The 15,539-nt window shown below is 30.1% G+C and overlaps 3 protein-coding genes across 5 annotated transcripts; 2 read left to right on the top strand and 1 right to left on the bottom strand.

The window, feature by feature from the left end:
- Positions 1-2,919: 2,919 nt before the first annotated feature.
- LOC113870449 (probable 1-deoxy-D-xylulose-5-phosphate synthase 2, chloroplastic) lies at positions 2,920-5,948 on the top strand. The gene is made up of 4 exons (XM_027507041.1): positions 2,920-3,000; positions 3,348-3,512; positions 5,421-5,585; positions 5,760-5,948. Exons 1-4 carry the CDS (start codon positions 2,920-2,922, stop codon positions 5,946-5,948), a joined length of 600 nt encoding a protein of 199 aa, XP_027362842.1.
- Positions 5,949-5,987: 39 nt separating this feature from the next.
- On the top strand, positions 5,988-8,123 carry LOC113869590 (probable 1-deoxy-D-xylulose-5-phosphate synthase 2, chloroplastic). The gene is made up of 6 exons (XM_027505985.1): positions 5,988-6,294; positions 6,399-6,672; positions 6,742-7,049; positions 7,215-7,496; positions 7,577-7,861; positions 7,977-8,123. Exons 1-6 carry the CDS (start codon positions 6,025-6,027, stop codon positions 8,121-8,123), a joined length of 1,566 nt encoding a protein of 521 aa, XP_027361786.1. The 5' UTR covers positions 5,988-6,024.
- A 271-nt stretch (positions 8,124-8,394) lies between these two features.
- On the bottom strand, positions 8,395-13,532 carry LOC113869573 (pentatricopeptide repeat-containing protein At5g65570). Of its 3 annotated transcripts, none has more exons than XM_027505959.1 (3): positions 11,565-13,532; positions 11,315-11,458; positions 8,395-8,591 (listed from the first exon to the last, which is right to left on the bottom strand). In XM_027505959.1, exons 1-2 carry the CDS (start codon positions 13,426-13,428, stop codon positions 11,328-11,330), a joined length of 1,995 nt encoding a protein of 664 aa, XP_027361760.1. In that variant the 5' UTR covers positions 13,429-13,532; the 3' UTR covers positions 8,395-8,591; positions 11,315-11,327. The 3 variants fall into 3 exon arrangements, with proteins under 3 accessions (XP_027361760.1, XP_027361761.1, XP_027361759.1); XM_027505960.1 differs by lacking the exon at positions 8,395-8,591 and adding an exon at positions 11,051-11,191; XM_027505958.1 differs by lacking the exon at positions 8,395-8,591 and having other exon boundaries at positions 11,305-13,532.
- Between the last annotated feature and the right edge of the window lie 2,007 nt (positions 13,533-15,539).

Raw genomic sequence — 15,539 nt, 5'->3', positions numbered from 1 at the left:
TTCAAAAATTTATTTATTTAATTTTATTTTATACAATAGAATGTTTATTATTATTGGTTATTGTAATAAAAGTTTTTACATTTTAAAATTAATAAAATTTCTTAATTTAAAAAGACATATAATATAAACATAATTTAATAATATATGTATATTGATAAAAAAAAATCACAAACATACAATTTTAGAATTATATATCATAGAAAATAAAATCTTAAAAATTATAAAAATAATATTCTCGCTATTTTTTATATAAAAAATCTTATAAAAAAACCTTTTTATAATTATTGATAACAAATTAAATTAGATGAACATTACGTCGGCTTCTTACATATACGGTTATTTTTTATTTGCTTCTAACCATCATTGTCCATATAATATTGTGAAATGTAAAAATAAAAATATTATATAGTTTTTATTACATTTGATTCTTATACTACTGGTGATGCTTTCATTTCTTTAGTTGGTGCGACTATGTTTGGTTTGATTAAGTTTTAGGTTTTTCTTGAACTTATGATTTTTATTTAGTCTCTTATTTGTAATTTTTTTAAAATACGTATTTTACATTTTTTTTTTTGGTTACAAGACAATTTTTTCTTTAATTTTTTATTTATTTCCTCTAAATATAATAAATTTGTTACTTTATTCTCTATTTTTAATAAAAATTAGATAAGAAATTCATGATATTTATGAAGACTAAATTTCAATTTTTTGAAATTTAAAAGAATTAAATAAAAATTAAAAAATATTTAGAGGAATTAAATGAAATATAAAAATAGCACAGCAGTAAAAAAATAATTTTTGTAATATACGTTTAAAAAATACATAGTAAAAACTTATATATAATAAATTTATCTTTTTTAATTTTGGACACGCATTAAAAAATTAAAATTTATTTTCTTCAACTCATTAAAAAAACTAATTAAAATCACTAACAATATAATACTTTTTTATACTACCATTTAATAATAAAAAATATCATGAGAATATTTTATTTTTTAATAATCAATATAAAAGTTTATCTATCATATATTTGATAGAAGGATAGTGTAAAAGTAAGAGTAAAATAAAATAAAACTTGAAAAAATAATAATTTTTTTTTTAAAAAAAATTACAGTTTTTAAAAGAACTAAAAACTTATGTAAGAATATATAATAGATATTTGAGTGAGAAAATTTAGGTCTCTTTCATTGGGAAAACTGGTAAAAGAAAACAACAATGTCTTGTTTGACCTGACAAAGGGCAAAAACAATGTCATCCGAAGAGTGTCGAGAGGAAGAAGAAATTCTCTTACAACTATAGATAGTTAATATATTGTACGTGCACCATTGTTAACTTTAATTGATATTAATTAAATTACTAAGGATCATCTTCACTTATAAATTACTCATTTAGAGAGCTTAGATGTAATTTTCATCTTTTAATAATTAAAAGGTCACCATTTAATTATCTTGAATATGCTCTTGTTGCTTGTCAGGGACATCAAACATACTTAGAACAGCTTTATTGTCTAAGTAATTAAAAATTAAATAGTGTATGTAATTATTTTTATTTATTATTCACTTTGATATATTTTGTATATGCGCATCACAAAAATCATCTCAAATATAAAAACACCTAACAACTACTCGATTCTTCACCATCATTTGCTTTCATCAAAACGGATAGTCAACACTATCAGTGATGTGATTGGTGGCAGCAGTCGCCGACTGTAGTGACTGCGTCCCATACAAACTGTAACAAATCGAGATTTAGATTAAATGTTTTAATTGTATCTAAATCTTTAATCTAGAATAATAAGCAACAATATAATAACATAGTATTAGATAATACAATTAAAATTTTAAGTATTTTATAAATATAATTAATTTTTAAATTAATAATACACAAAGTCTATTTTTTCTACTTTATTTTTCTCTTCACCTTGTAAAAGTAAAATCCATATATTGTTGACCGACAATATTGAATTGTCACGTTATCCTTGTAAAAAAATAACTAACATTTTTAAATAATTAATATTATTTAATAAATGGTGTTAAATATTCCCTAGTTATTTCACATGAATATTTACACTCAGTTAAATACTAAGAAAGACACATGAACTCCCAGTGTAAATATAAATAAAGTGTACATCTTAGCATATGAATTCAATTTATGCTCCATATATTATATTTTTTTTATATATAATGGTTATATTGTGATTTAAACTTGTAACTTCTAGTAAATTATTTAAGTTTCACGTACTAGTCTAATCCTAACAGTGTTTGCATATATTTTCTGGTCGTGCATAAAGAAAATACTTTATTAAAAAAATAAAATACACTCCAATGACTTTAATATCTTAAAAGGATCAGTTTTTTAATTGTCGGCTGCTAAGAAGTAATAATAATTGAATCTAGACATACAAAAAGCAAGCAATGATGTCATAACATGCGAGACTTTATACATTTTTTCTTGTATCTATATATACATATATATAACACATTAAACAAAGCAAAAGAAGAATGAAATGGTTTGAGTTAAATTACTTGGGCCTTGCTAATATAGACACTGATTAAAAGAATAATAAATAATAAATATTCATTAAAACTTATAATAAGAGTACACTAATAACATTTAAAAAAATGCATTTTTAATTCTTTAATTTTCTATATTTTTGCACACTTATATATATATATATATATATGTTACATTATTTATTTTTCTACATACTTATCTCTCTTTTTCTTATCTCTTACAGTTATATAAAACCATCGCACAAAATTATTGTATAAATTAAATTTCTCGAGAGGGCCAACGTTCATCAGTTGTAACCACGTTATGCATTCGCACTCGTAGGTTGCTCCGGTTCTTTGTCTTGTCTCTCCTCTTCGTGTAAGACACACCCTTTCCCCCCCTTCTTTCTCACTATCTTAAAAAGCCATGGCTTTCTGCGGCACCATCGTTATGCCAATCCACACCCTTCTCCCATGTCATAAAACTAACCATGGTTACCAAAAACAGGTCGGTGAATCACACGTATACATCTCTTTTCCTTACAAAAGAGTTTTACGACCTCTGTATGCAAAAAAAAAAGAAAAGAATCTAAAGTTAGATAAAGAGTGATCTTTAGATTATGTAGTGTCACAAGAGACCCTTATACGCCCTTTACTATGGTTTCAATTGCATTTTTTGCTCTAACAAGTTAATAAGACGTTAAGCTGCCATTTCTCGAAGTGTTATACACACACATATATATATAATTTCTTATGTTTATGTGTTGCTTTCATAACGGATCACTGTTTTTGATTTTTTTTTTCTTACAAAAGACCATGCAATGATGATAATGATGTGTGATGCATATATTTCAGTTCTGCGTGAGAGCTTCATCAGCAAGTAGGTTTGATGATGGTGAAAGAACAGTTATAAGGAAAGAGAAAGATGGGTGGAAGATCAATTACTCAGGCCAGAAACCAGCAACCCCATTGCTTGATACAATCAATTACCCTGCGCATATGAAGAATCTATCCACACAGGTGAATCATTTAAAACTGGCAATCATTAATTAGTCATGTGGAGGCCATGTGAAGTCAATGTTACTTGTGCATGGCAGGCACTGCAATGAACCTTCAAATTAATCTTTAATATTCTATAAGTCGGACACATTATTTCTGGAAAATTTAACAACTCTTTGCTAATTACTAGCACTATAAAAAATTATTATCTCTGACCTTTTTTTACATTAAAAACAACTGTAAGTATTTTTTTCCTAATTATTATAAATAGACTATTTTTAAATATATAAATTATTAAATTATTTTTATATTTTTGTTTATTATGATATTTATATTAAAGAGTTATTCGTCTATTACTTATAAGTAAATATACTAATAACTACACCGTTGCACTGACTTGTTTATAATTTTTATTATATCAGTCTATTTAAAATTAATTAGAAGAAATTATGTTTTAAATATATATAAAAAATAATTTTTAAAATTCATAAATTTATTATTCATTAAATTATAATAAAATTATTATACTTAACAATATCAAATATAATTATATTAAAAAATATTTTAAAACAGTTCATTAGAGTATTAAATTTGCTTATGAATTTATTTAGTTTTTTTGATAAAATTTAATACTAGATATTGATTATTTATCATTTTAATATTAATAATTAGTAAAATTTTAAATATGTGAAAATTAATATTTTATAAAATAAGTTATTAAAGCAACACTAATTAATTAAAAATAGAATAATAGTTAAATTTTAAATCTAAGTAACACAAATGTATTGTTTTATTATCATCATATATTTTTTAAAGTGATAATAAATATGTTTCCAATATAAATACTTAAAAATTATACGTTAAATAATATAAATGTAACAAAAATTATTTCTCAATCAAATTAGTACAAATATTAATATAACTTTATTAATAGATTATCTATAAAAATTATTGGTTTATGATTTTAAAAAATATATTTAACATTTAGTATAAAATTTTTATTATAATAAATCACTTTACATTAAAACTTTTAATTGATACAACTCTATCATTATATCTGATATGTGATTATTACTTTTATATGTGGGCTTTTTTTTATATATATATTCGTGTCATTGTAGTATTATACTTAATATGTTTCTCATTTCTTCAAAAAAGAAAATTCAATAACTAGCTCTTATGATTTAAAATAATTTTTTAACATTTAAATAAAATATTAATTCTAAGAACATGATAATGTAAATAAATATATAAAACAATATATTTATCCTTTTTGTTTATAATGTATAATTTCCTATATTGTAGTTTATATCTTGAGATTGAATATAAGTCTTAAAAAAGATTTTATTTCTCTATCGGGAAGCACCACTTTCCACATTTATAACTGAATACTCTTAAGTTTAGAATTCATATTCCAATTTAAATTTTTTTAAAAATCACTCTTGTGAAAATTAAAACTTCATAGTAATCAAATATGAAAAAGTATTAGAAAAATGTTTGAATGTGAAAAAAAAAAATTAAAGAGTTAAAGATTTCATTTAATATATAAATCATTAATTTAACCATTTAATTCTATTGACATTTTTAGAATACAGAATGGATTTATAAAATTAACTACTCTTAGTTTTATTGAATTATAATTTTATTTTTCATATATAAAAAAAGAACAAAGGTAATATTTATTTTAGTCATTTTCCATTTTATTTTCTTATATTATTGGTTTGTATTAAAAAGATCTAAAGCAAAATTTTAAAATTTTCTCTGCTAAAGGGCATCACAAAGCAAATCAGTGAACTTATAAAGTATTTTTAAAATTTTAAATACTAAGATGTCCAACTCATATAATTTCCAGGACTAATAAGATCAAAATAGTTATTTTTATCTAATTTGAGCCGTTTTGGTCTTTAAGATTATGCCTATATTTGTCAGGATCTTGAACAACTTGCTGCAGAGCTAAGGGCAGCTGTTGTACACAGTGTATCAAACACTGGTGGGCATCTTAGCTCAAGCTTGGGAGTAGTGGAATTAACAGTAGCTTTGCATCATGTTTTCAACGCTCCTAAAGACAAAATTATATGGGATGTTGGGCACCAGGTCAGTCTTTGCTTCTTTTTCTTTTGTTCCTGATTTTTAAAATACATCAAATAGAATTAAAAAAAAAAAGGAATTTAAATTGTATTCAAGTGAAAAAAAAATTGCTCTTGTAATAAAGTTCCTGCTTTTCCTTTTAATTTGTTTAAGAGGGTCTAAGTAGCAATCAAAATGCAGGCATACCCACACAAGATTCTCACAGGTAGAAGGTCCAGGATGCACACCATTAGGAAAACCTCAGGACTAGCTGGCTTTCCTAAAAGAGAAGAAAGCGTATATGATGCTTTTGGTACAGGGCATAGTTCTACAAGCATATCTGCTGGTCTTGGTAATATTATCTTTAACATCAATACATACATTTTATGAAACAAATGTACAAATTGTTGTATCTCAAGATGCTGGTCAAATGTTCTAAACTTTTTACTACAAAAAAAAGGTAGGCATGGCAGTTGCAAGGGATCTAATGGGAAAGAAAAATAGCATCATCTCGGTGATTGGAGATGGAGCAATGACTGCTGGGCAAGCTTATGAGGCTATGAACAATGCAGGGTTCCTTGGTGCTAACATGATAGTTATACTTAATGACAACAGACAAGTCTCATTACCAACTGCTACCATTGACGGCCCTGCAACACCAGTTGGAGCCCTCAGTAGTACTTTAAGCAAAATTCAAGCAAGCACCAAATTCCGCAATCTTAGAGAAGCTGCAAAAGTAAACTTCACAAACTTTTCTTCGAAACTATACTTCCTGGTTTCAGTTCTTAAGTTCGAATTTCAATATACTGCGGCATCTGACTCCAATTTTCTCTGCTAAAGGGCATCACAAAGCAAATAGGTGGAAAAACACACCAAGTTGCAGCAAAGGTAGATGAGTATGCAAGAGGTATGATCAGTGGTTCCGGTTCTTCATTTTTTGAGGAGCTTGGCTTATACTGTATCGGACCTGTGGATGGTCACAACATTGAAGATCTCATCACCATTTTTGAAAAGGTGAAAGCAACGCCTGCTCCAGGTCCAATTTTGATTCATGTTGTGACAGAGAAAGGGAAGGGATACCCCCCAGCAGAAGCAGCTGCCGATAGAATGCATGGTATGGAACTTTATTTGTCTTGTCATAACAGAATTATGAGGAGCATGGCTCATACTCTCACACTTTCAGGTGTTGTTAAGTTTGAACCAACAACAGGCCATCAGTTTAAACCAAAATCGTCCACACTTACATACACACAGTACTTTGCTGAGTCATTGATTAAAGAAGCTGAAATAGACAATAAGATAGTAGCCATTCATGCAGCAATGGGCGGCGGGACAGGGCTAAATTATTTCCAAAAAAGGTTTCCAGGTCGCTGTTTTGATGTGGGGATAGCTGAACAACATGCTGTTACATTTGCAGCTGGTTTAGCAGCGGAAGGTCTCAAGCCATTTTGTGCCATCTATTCAACATTTCTGCAACGTGGATATGATCAGGTGATCCACTAACAGTAGGCAAAAATAGCAGGCGCTGGTTTTTTGTTCCTTGTGTATCAATTTGAAATTGGTCTTATCTGGTGGGATAAGGCCTTCGTTATTATTGTTGTATATCAGTTTGACTAACACAAAACATCTCGTTTGTAATTTATAATGAGTATGAAGGTGGTCCATGATGTAGATCTTCAGAAACTACCTGTTCGATTTGCTATGGATAGAGCTGGTTTGGTTGGAGCAGATGGACCAACCCATTGTGGAGCATTTGATATCACATACATGGCCTGCTTGCCCAATATGGTGGTCATGGCTCCATCTGATGAAGCTGAACTGATGCACATGATTGCAACAGCAGCAGCAATAGATGACAGACCAAGCTGCTTTAGATTTCCAAAAGGCAATGGAATTGGAGCCACTTTACCTCTCAATAACAAAGGAATTCCACTTGAGGTTTGCATAAGTAACTGACATTTTCTTTACAGATTGCTGAATAGATAAGTAATCAAATGATAAAAAATTTGGTAATGTAGATAGGAAAGGGCAGAATTCCGATACAAGGCAGCAGAGTTGCTATTTTTGGATATGGTTCTGTAGTTCAACAATGCCTGCAAGCTGCAAAATTGCTCAAACCACTAGATGTTTCTGTTACAGTGGCAGATGCTAGGTTTTGCAAACCTTTGGACACTGATCTCATTAAGCTGTTAGCTAAGGAGCACGAGTTTCTCCTCACAGTGGAAGAGGGTTCTATAGGAGGTTTTGGATCACACGTTTCACATTTCCTAAGCACAGCTGGTATCCTGGATGGACCTTTGAAGGTAAACCATCTTGTATGCAGACAGATCACGCTTGCCATCATTTTTTTTTTAGATTAGTAGTACTACATGGCTCTGTTTTTTGTGCTTGTGATTCTCATTTGAGTTTTTCCTGCAGTGGAGAGCCATGATGCTTCCTGATAAATACATTGAGCATGGATCACCGCAAGATCAGACAGAAGAAGCAGGACTTTCAGCGAAGAACATTGCTGTAACAGTCTTGTCTCTTCTGAAAAGGCCAAAGGAAGCTCTAATGCTAAAGTAAAAAAATTTTAGGACCTGAAAGACAAATCATAGTCTTAGAAGACTCCATATTGGCTTTGTAGTTAAGTAAAAGTTGCTAATAGCTACCCTTGCAAAATCAGACAACAGAAATAAGAGAGTGATTTTAAACAAGTCCTGCAACAGAAATCATGGAAGTCACAAAATTAAAGACTCACATTTGCTGGTCAATTTTCAATAATTGAACTCAGTCACAATACCTGTCTTGATGTCAACTTGTAGGCTATGATACAGCAATTTTGTTACCGATATTGATTCAATTCATGCTGAATATTCATGAATGATTAATTGTACTCACCAATAACATCATTTAATGACAAGGTTCCACATATTGGTAGCCCAAACAGTTACAACACGTTCTATTGCATGCTGGAATCTTAATTAACGATAAATACCAGCTAATCAGATTCAAGAAGGGTCAATTCCCATCATTACTGATTTACTCATATGTCTGGAAGGTTGTCTTGTAAAACAAATGCAGATAACAACTTAGAAAGTCACAATTATCACAGTATCAAAGTATAATATATAGGTGTCATGTTTACATAGTGAAAACTGGAAACCACACTCAACATAATCTGAAACCAAATGCAAATACGTGTACATACAAATATCATCATAACTGAAAAGGGAACCATATGTTATAAGGTGTGGGCATGGAATTATCATAACTCGCATCTGTGATACAATATGTCAGTACTCAGCTAGGCGGCTCCACCTCGCTTGGCCCAGCCTATATCTTGGCGGCTGCATCTCATTAGGTAGTCCCCTCCGCAAAGAGTGAGAATGCCTCAATGGATAGCCCTTTCCTCTTAGGAGCCCTACCTCAATGAATAGCCCTTTCCTTGTAGGGGATGGTGCCAACGGGTAGCCCTTTCCTTACTGAGTACCTACCGCATACCTATCAACTAGACCTGTTATGATTTCATCTCTCAAAGGGTTTGCCTCTCAGGTGTTCCACATATATCTCAGCCACCCTTATCAACATATCGCCTCTCCAGTCATGACAATATAAAACAATGTTAAAACCAGTATTGACTTCCAAACTCATTCAAAAACATATCTATAAATCTCAATCATCAATCTCAATTGGAAATCTCTTTCTAAATCAAAATCATATTTAGTTCCACAATTTATAAATCAAAACGCTTGAAACATACTTAAATGAAAACTGAAAAACTTCTCGTTGTAAGATGTGGGGATTAACATTATCAATTTATCATACAATATCGTGATACCATATGCCAGTGCTCAACTAGGCGGCTGCATCTCGTTTGGTGTATCTGAAAGCATAATTATTTTTATTATGTAATTGAAACATGGATTGAGTTGTAGAACAAGATGCAATCCAAATTATAAAAAATAACTTTACTTGAAAATTCAGGCGGTGGTTGGTTACAAGATGAATAAAAGTAATGACATTCTCATTGGTGACACGTAGGTTTCTACCTCCAGGAAGCAACTCCTCCTTTGTTTGCTCTCCATATTCATTATTAACCATAACAAAGTATAATTACAAATCCGAAATGTCACCCCCATAATGCTGTTAGTCAAAACAGATTAAAGGGACAAAATTTTAGTCATCATGAAAATAATGGATGACCAACAGAGAAATCTACCATCTTCACAAACTATATATCACCCCAGCCCAAACCCGAAGTCCATATGTGAATACCATTTAACAGCATTGAAAGGTCGTACTGACAGAAAATACTAACTAGAAATAAAAATAAAAATAAATAACAAGTTCATATTAGATTTTTACAAGCCTTGATTACAGAATCAAGATAACAAATATTCAGGAATGGAATTGCATGTGTAAATAAAGTCAAAGAAGTCAGAATATAAAGAGATTGACATGGACTAATAAAGGATACAATAAGATCTTGGTAAATAATTCATTGTTTATCCTAATAATAAAGCAACACGTGGATTTTAACATTATTAAGTTTCATGTATATTCTGTAATAGCTGATGTTTAGTAACATATACATAGAAAAATCTTAGCAATACATGTTTTCAAATAGACAGACTCTTTATTATTCACTGAAATTTAGTAAGAATCACAGAATTAGGTAAATCTAACTATTTAATGAGTTCCACTCATAAGTTTGTGATTTTCAATAAATTTAATAATAGTGTATTAAAAAAGAGTGTGTTACTAGAACTCCTTTGTATACAAATATTTGTATATTAAATTTGTGTTGTGTTATGATTAAAATAGTTGTATTTAACTTATCCACATAAATGTATTAGTGATATAATTACTTATATCTTTTTTTAATGTAATTCTAATTTGGCTACCAGTTAAATCTGTCCAACTAGTAGTCTTACCAACTGGATGAACAACCTAGTTTTTAAAAGCATTGGATGTGCTACCCACCAAAAGACAATGATAAACAAAGTAAAATTTTCATCAATAGCCGCACCACACATGAATTTATTGCATGAAATCTTATCTAACTCCCAAGAAAGTATCAGAAGTAAATTTATTTCTATTAAGGAGAGACATTTAATATATAATTTTGTTCTTCTAGACACAGATCTAAATATTAAAAAGAGCAAAGTTGTCTTAAGACTGAGACAGATGCAAGAAGATGAAGGCCAAAGCAACATTACCTTAAGAAAAATGGATGAAGGAGATATTTCTATTAAGAAAGCAAAAAAGAAAAGCAGATGCAAAAAAAAATTACGTTTAAAACTCTCTTATTTTAACTAAAACTGACTACTTTATAATGATAAATTTCAATTTCATTATAAACCAAAGAGAAGGGGACACATGATCATAAGAATCCCTTTCCTAATATACCTTTGTTTCTGTTTGGGAAAAGAACAAAAGGAATCAGAGCTACACTAAGTTAAATACCAAATTTAGCAGTTATCTAACAAAATTAATTGAATTAGTAATGCCTGAAGGATTAAACTCAGATCTTCCTTGGTCTATTTTTCATATACATCTTTAAGAAAAATTTAGTAGATAATAGTTTGTCTATGGACATGAGTCACAATAGAGCACTAGAGCACCATTTGATCCATGTAACCAACCCTTACCTAATGGGAAAAGGACTGGTGGTAAGGAAGTATTGAGCATAGATCTATAAGGGATGGTAAAAATAATTACAGTAAAAAGTTATGGCAAGACAACAGTCCAGATGAATAGTCATGCATGGTTACCTTGCTTCACGGACTAGTTAAGACAGACATGTGTCTGAGTGGCACATCTAGAGGGGCTAAGAATAGAAGATAACAAATGTGATTTACCAATAATCTTTACAGGAACATAGCCCTCCTTTGAAATGATGGAATCTCTTTGCATCTCTAGCAATAATATCCCTCCCAGTAAGTAAAGAAACAAATTTTATCCAACTGTGGCAGTCACCACAAACTCTAATATTCTTAAAAATTCTGATGGTAGTAGTCCTACCAATAGTCTTCCATAAAGCAAAAGCTATAGCCAATTTTTCACTGTGATAATGTAAAGAACTCATCTTCTTCTCTTCATCCAAATCCTGCAACACAAACCTGGTATCAGGATTATAACCCAAAGTTTTAACCTTCTCTATTAATCCAAGCAACATTTCCAAAATCTCATGAGCTCTTGGGTGAGATAAATCTCCTGCCATAAAAGTATGCACCTCTCTATCAACATCAACCCAACTCATTGCAGGACTTTTCTTCAGTTTCAGATCTCTTATTGTGCTTTTCATCTCAATCACCTGACTCCATTTGCCAGCTGAAGCATAAAGATTTGTCAAGAGGATATGAGTTCCCCCATCCCCAGGAGCAAGCTCAAGGATTTTTCTCATAATTTTCTCTGCCATTTCTACCTCTCCATGAATCTTACATGCGTTTAGAAGTATCCTCCATAGTACCACATCCGGATTTCTCACTTCCTCTATCAACATTGCAGCCTCTTCAAGTCTCCTTGCTCTTCCTAGCAAATCAATCATACAAGCAAAATGGTCTCTTGTCAATCCAATATTGTGATTATTCCTAATGGAGGCAAATATTTGACAGCCTTCTTCAACTAACCCTGCATTGTTGCATGCCAAGAGAATGCTGATAAATGTCACACTATTTGGCGCAAATCCCAGTTTTTTCATTCTTTCAAACAGCTGAAGTGCCCCATGCCCAAAACCATTTTGGGCATAAGCATAGATCATTGAATTGATGGATACTACATCTAACTCACTTAACTCATCAAAAACAGACCTTGCCTTGCCTATATTTCCACATTTTCCATACAAATTAATCAGTGCTGCACCAGCATACTTATTTCCATTTAATCCTAGTTTCTTGATTATGGAATGGATTTGTTCCCCTACTTCAAGCATTGCAAGGCTTGAACATGCATGAAGAATACTGGACAATGTGAAAGGATTTGGACTTATTGAACAGCGAATCATTTCCCTGAATATTGACACGGCAACCTCCTCTCTCCCATTTTGCACAAGACCCACAACAAAAGATGTCCAAGTCACCTGGCTTGCATAATCAAGCTGATTAAACACCCTTATAGAATCTTCAACCATACTGCATCTTGAATACATGGTAAGAAGTGAAGTCTGTGAAGCAACAACAGATTCCAAACCAGACTTAACAACAAGACCATGAATCAACTGACCATTAACCAAACCCCCTAGATTACCACAACTAATCAAGACACTAGCAAGAGTATACTCATTAGGCTTGACTCCCCTATTGACCATATCCTCAAAAACCCCTAAAGCTTCCCTATCAAGACCATGTTGAGCATAGCCCACAATCAATGCAGTGAACAAGACAACATCTTTCTCCAAAACACGATCAAACACCAAATGGGCATCCTTCATTTTATCAAACTTGGCATACATATCAACAAGGGCACTCGCAACAAACCCATCCAACACCTCCAAACCCAAAATCACAGCCAACCCATGAGCCTTCTGGCCATAGCATAGAAGATCCAACTCTGAAAAAGCCTTAAAGATAGCTGAGAAGGTGTAAGCATCAGGTAAAACACCCTCCACAAGCATGTTGCCATAGAACTCAACGGCTTCTTTGCTCTTCCCATGGCTGACATGAGAAGATATCATCGAATTCCAAGTAACTATGTGTCTGTTGGGCAATTCGTCGAACAAGTTGCGTGCTTCAGCAAGGCTACAACATTTGATGTAGACATCAATGAGCTTGTGTCCCAACAACGAGTACGAGAAACCGGATTTGATGACGTTGGCGTGAACTGCTCTGAGGGCAGTTAAGGATTTCGTGTGTGCGCATTGTGCGATCAGAGAAGAATAGAAATTCATTCTTTCATGTTATTTTCTTCTTCAATATATTTTTAAAATAAAATGAAGAAAATAAAAACGACAAGTTAACCTGAGGTTTGTGAAGCTGCTACTGATTAAACCATGCTTTTTCCCTCACAAAATTATTCGTCTATACATATGTCCTTGAATTTCAACGCACTAAATTATTATTTGACATATGTAATATAAGGGTCAAATGAGAATGTTTTCGATTTTTATAAATTTTCATTGGTATTTTATGTTTTGACAAATAATTTCTCGAATTTTATTTTAAATAAAATAATCGTAATCCTATACATTTTTCAGATATATATGATTTCTTTCAATTTTGTGTAATTTAAAAATCTTATAGAAGTCGTAATAAATTTCCTATCAAATATAATAAAAATTATAGTTAAAAATGTATAGTATTTCAACTTTTGGAAAAATAACACATTAAAAAAATTCCTAAAACCTTTATTATTTAAACATCACATCAACTTTTGATTAAAAAAAAAAATCTATTCAGGGAACCCACTTATGTGAAGTTGCTCCTAGTTTAAGCTCTTCTAATGCATTATTTTTTTCATCTACAAAATTTATACTTAAAATGTTAATGAGAAATACACTCCTTATCACTTAGACTACTATGTGTTGACTATTAAAATATAATTTAAGTCATTAAAGTAATTAACGAAGTATTAATTAATTTTTTAAATATTAAAGAAAACCTTACACTTAATATACTAAGACTTTTAATCTAATAATCAATTGATAAAATTTAATGTCAAAAAATATTTAATAGAATAAGTATATGCTAAAAATTAAGATTCTATTTGATAAAATTAATTAAAACTTTATAGTTTATAGCTTATAACTATCAAGTTAATTAAAAGCTTACACTTTCCCATTAGCTAATTGAATTAGAATAATTGATAAAATTAATTGCGTAACTAAATAAAATATGTTAAATAACTAAAAACAAAATGTTAACATTTTTGGTAAATATAAATTATTTAAAAGGTTAAAAATAAAATAAATAATTACTAAAAATTGATTTTAGTGAACCGAATATTACTAAAACAAATCCATAAATTAACTTTCAAATGTCGTAAACTCTTTATTTTCTACTTACTAAACAACTCTGTTAATTTACTAAAAAAATTATAAATTACCGAACATATTCTAAGTAAATCCAAATATATATTCCACTTCGGTCATAGAATAAGTCGAAATGTATCTCTACCTTCATCTTGTAACAGATTTTCACTTTGATTTGTTTCATTTCTTAGTAAAATGAGGATAGTTTACTAATTGTTAAATTTAAGTATATCAAATCACGAAAATAAATATCAATAGCAAAAAGAAAAAAAAAGATGAGGATGAATTTTTATAAATGGGTCTTGGAGCAAAACGATACCATGTGAATCTTTAAACAGACTAAGTAAATCCAAATATATATTCCACTTCGGTCATAGAATAAGTCGAAATGTATCTCTACCTTCATCTTGTAACAGATTTTCACTTTGATTTGTTTCATTTCTTAGTAAAATGAGGATAGTTTACTAATTGTTAAATTTAAGTATATCAAATCACGAAAATAAATATCAATAGCAAAAAGAAAAAAAAAGATGAGGATGAATTTTTATAAATGGGTCTTGGAGCAAAACGATACCATGTGAATCTTTAAACAGACTAAGTAAATCCAAATATATATTCCACTTCGGTCATAGAACAAGTCGAAATGTATCTCTACCTTCATCTTGTAACAGATTTTCACTTTGATTTGTTTCATTTCTTAGTAAAATGAGGATAGTTTACTAATTGTTAAATTTAAGTATATCAAATCACGAAAATAAATATCAATAGCAAAAAGAAAAAAAAAGATGAGGATGAATTTTTATAAATGGGTCTTGGAGCAAAACGATACCATGTGAATCTTTAAACAGACTAAGTAAATCCAAATATATATTCCACTTCGGTCATAGAATAAGTCGAAATGTATCTCTACCTTCATCTTGTAACAGATTTTCACTTTGATTTGTTTCATTTCTTAGTAAAATGAGGATAGTTTACTAATTGTTAAATTTAAGTATATCAAATCACGAAAATAAATATCAATAGCAAAAAGA

The sequence above is a fragment of the Abrus precatorius genome, unplaced genomic scaffold (genome assembly GCF_003935025.1).
Source record: "Abrus precatorius isolate BTA unplaced genomic scaffold, Abrus_2018 Scaffold6, whole genome shotgun sequence".
Taxonomy (NCBI): domain Eukaryota; kingdom Viridiplantae; phylum Streptophyta; class Magnoliopsida; order Fabales; family Fabaceae; genus Abrus; species Abrus precatorius.
The sequence above is the reverse complement of the archived record's forward strand: the minus strand, read 5'-3'. Positions and strand labels throughout refer to the sequence as shown.

What these genes read in the sequence shown, in the direction of transcription:
- LOC113870449 (XM_027507041.1), top strand. Translation starts at nt 2,920, where the DNA reads ATGGCTTTCTGCGGCACCATCGTTATGCCAATCCACACCCTTCTCCCA. An exon ending in ACCATGGTTACCAAAAACAG is followed by an intron (nt 3,001 to 3,347) that starts GTCGGTGAATCA and finishes CATATATTTCAG; the next exon opens with TTCTGCGTGAGAGCTTCATC. An exon ending in TGAAGAATCTATCCACACAG is followed by an intron (nt 3,513 to 5,420) that starts GTGAATCATTTA and finishes TATATTTGTCAG; the next exon opens with GATCTTGAACAACTTGCTGC.
- LOC113869573 (XM_027505958.1), bottom strand. Translation starts at nt 13,428, where the DNA reads ATGAATTTCTATTCTTCTCTGATCGCACAATGCGCACACACGAAATCC.
- LOC113869590 (XM_027505985.1), top strand. Translation starts at nt 6,025, where the DNA reads ATGGCAGTTGCAAGGGATCTAATGGGAAAGAAAAATAGCATCATCTCG. An exon ending in ACAAAGGAATTCCACTTGAG is followed by an intron (nt 7,497 to 7,576) that starts GTTTGCATAAGT and finishes TTGGTAATGTAG; the next exon opens with ATAGGAAAGGGCAGAATTCC. An exon ending in TCCTGGATGGACCTTTGAAG is followed by an intron (nt 7,862 to 7,976) that starts GTAAACCATCTT and finishes TTTTTCCTGCAG; the next exon opens with TGGAGAGCCATGATGCTTCC.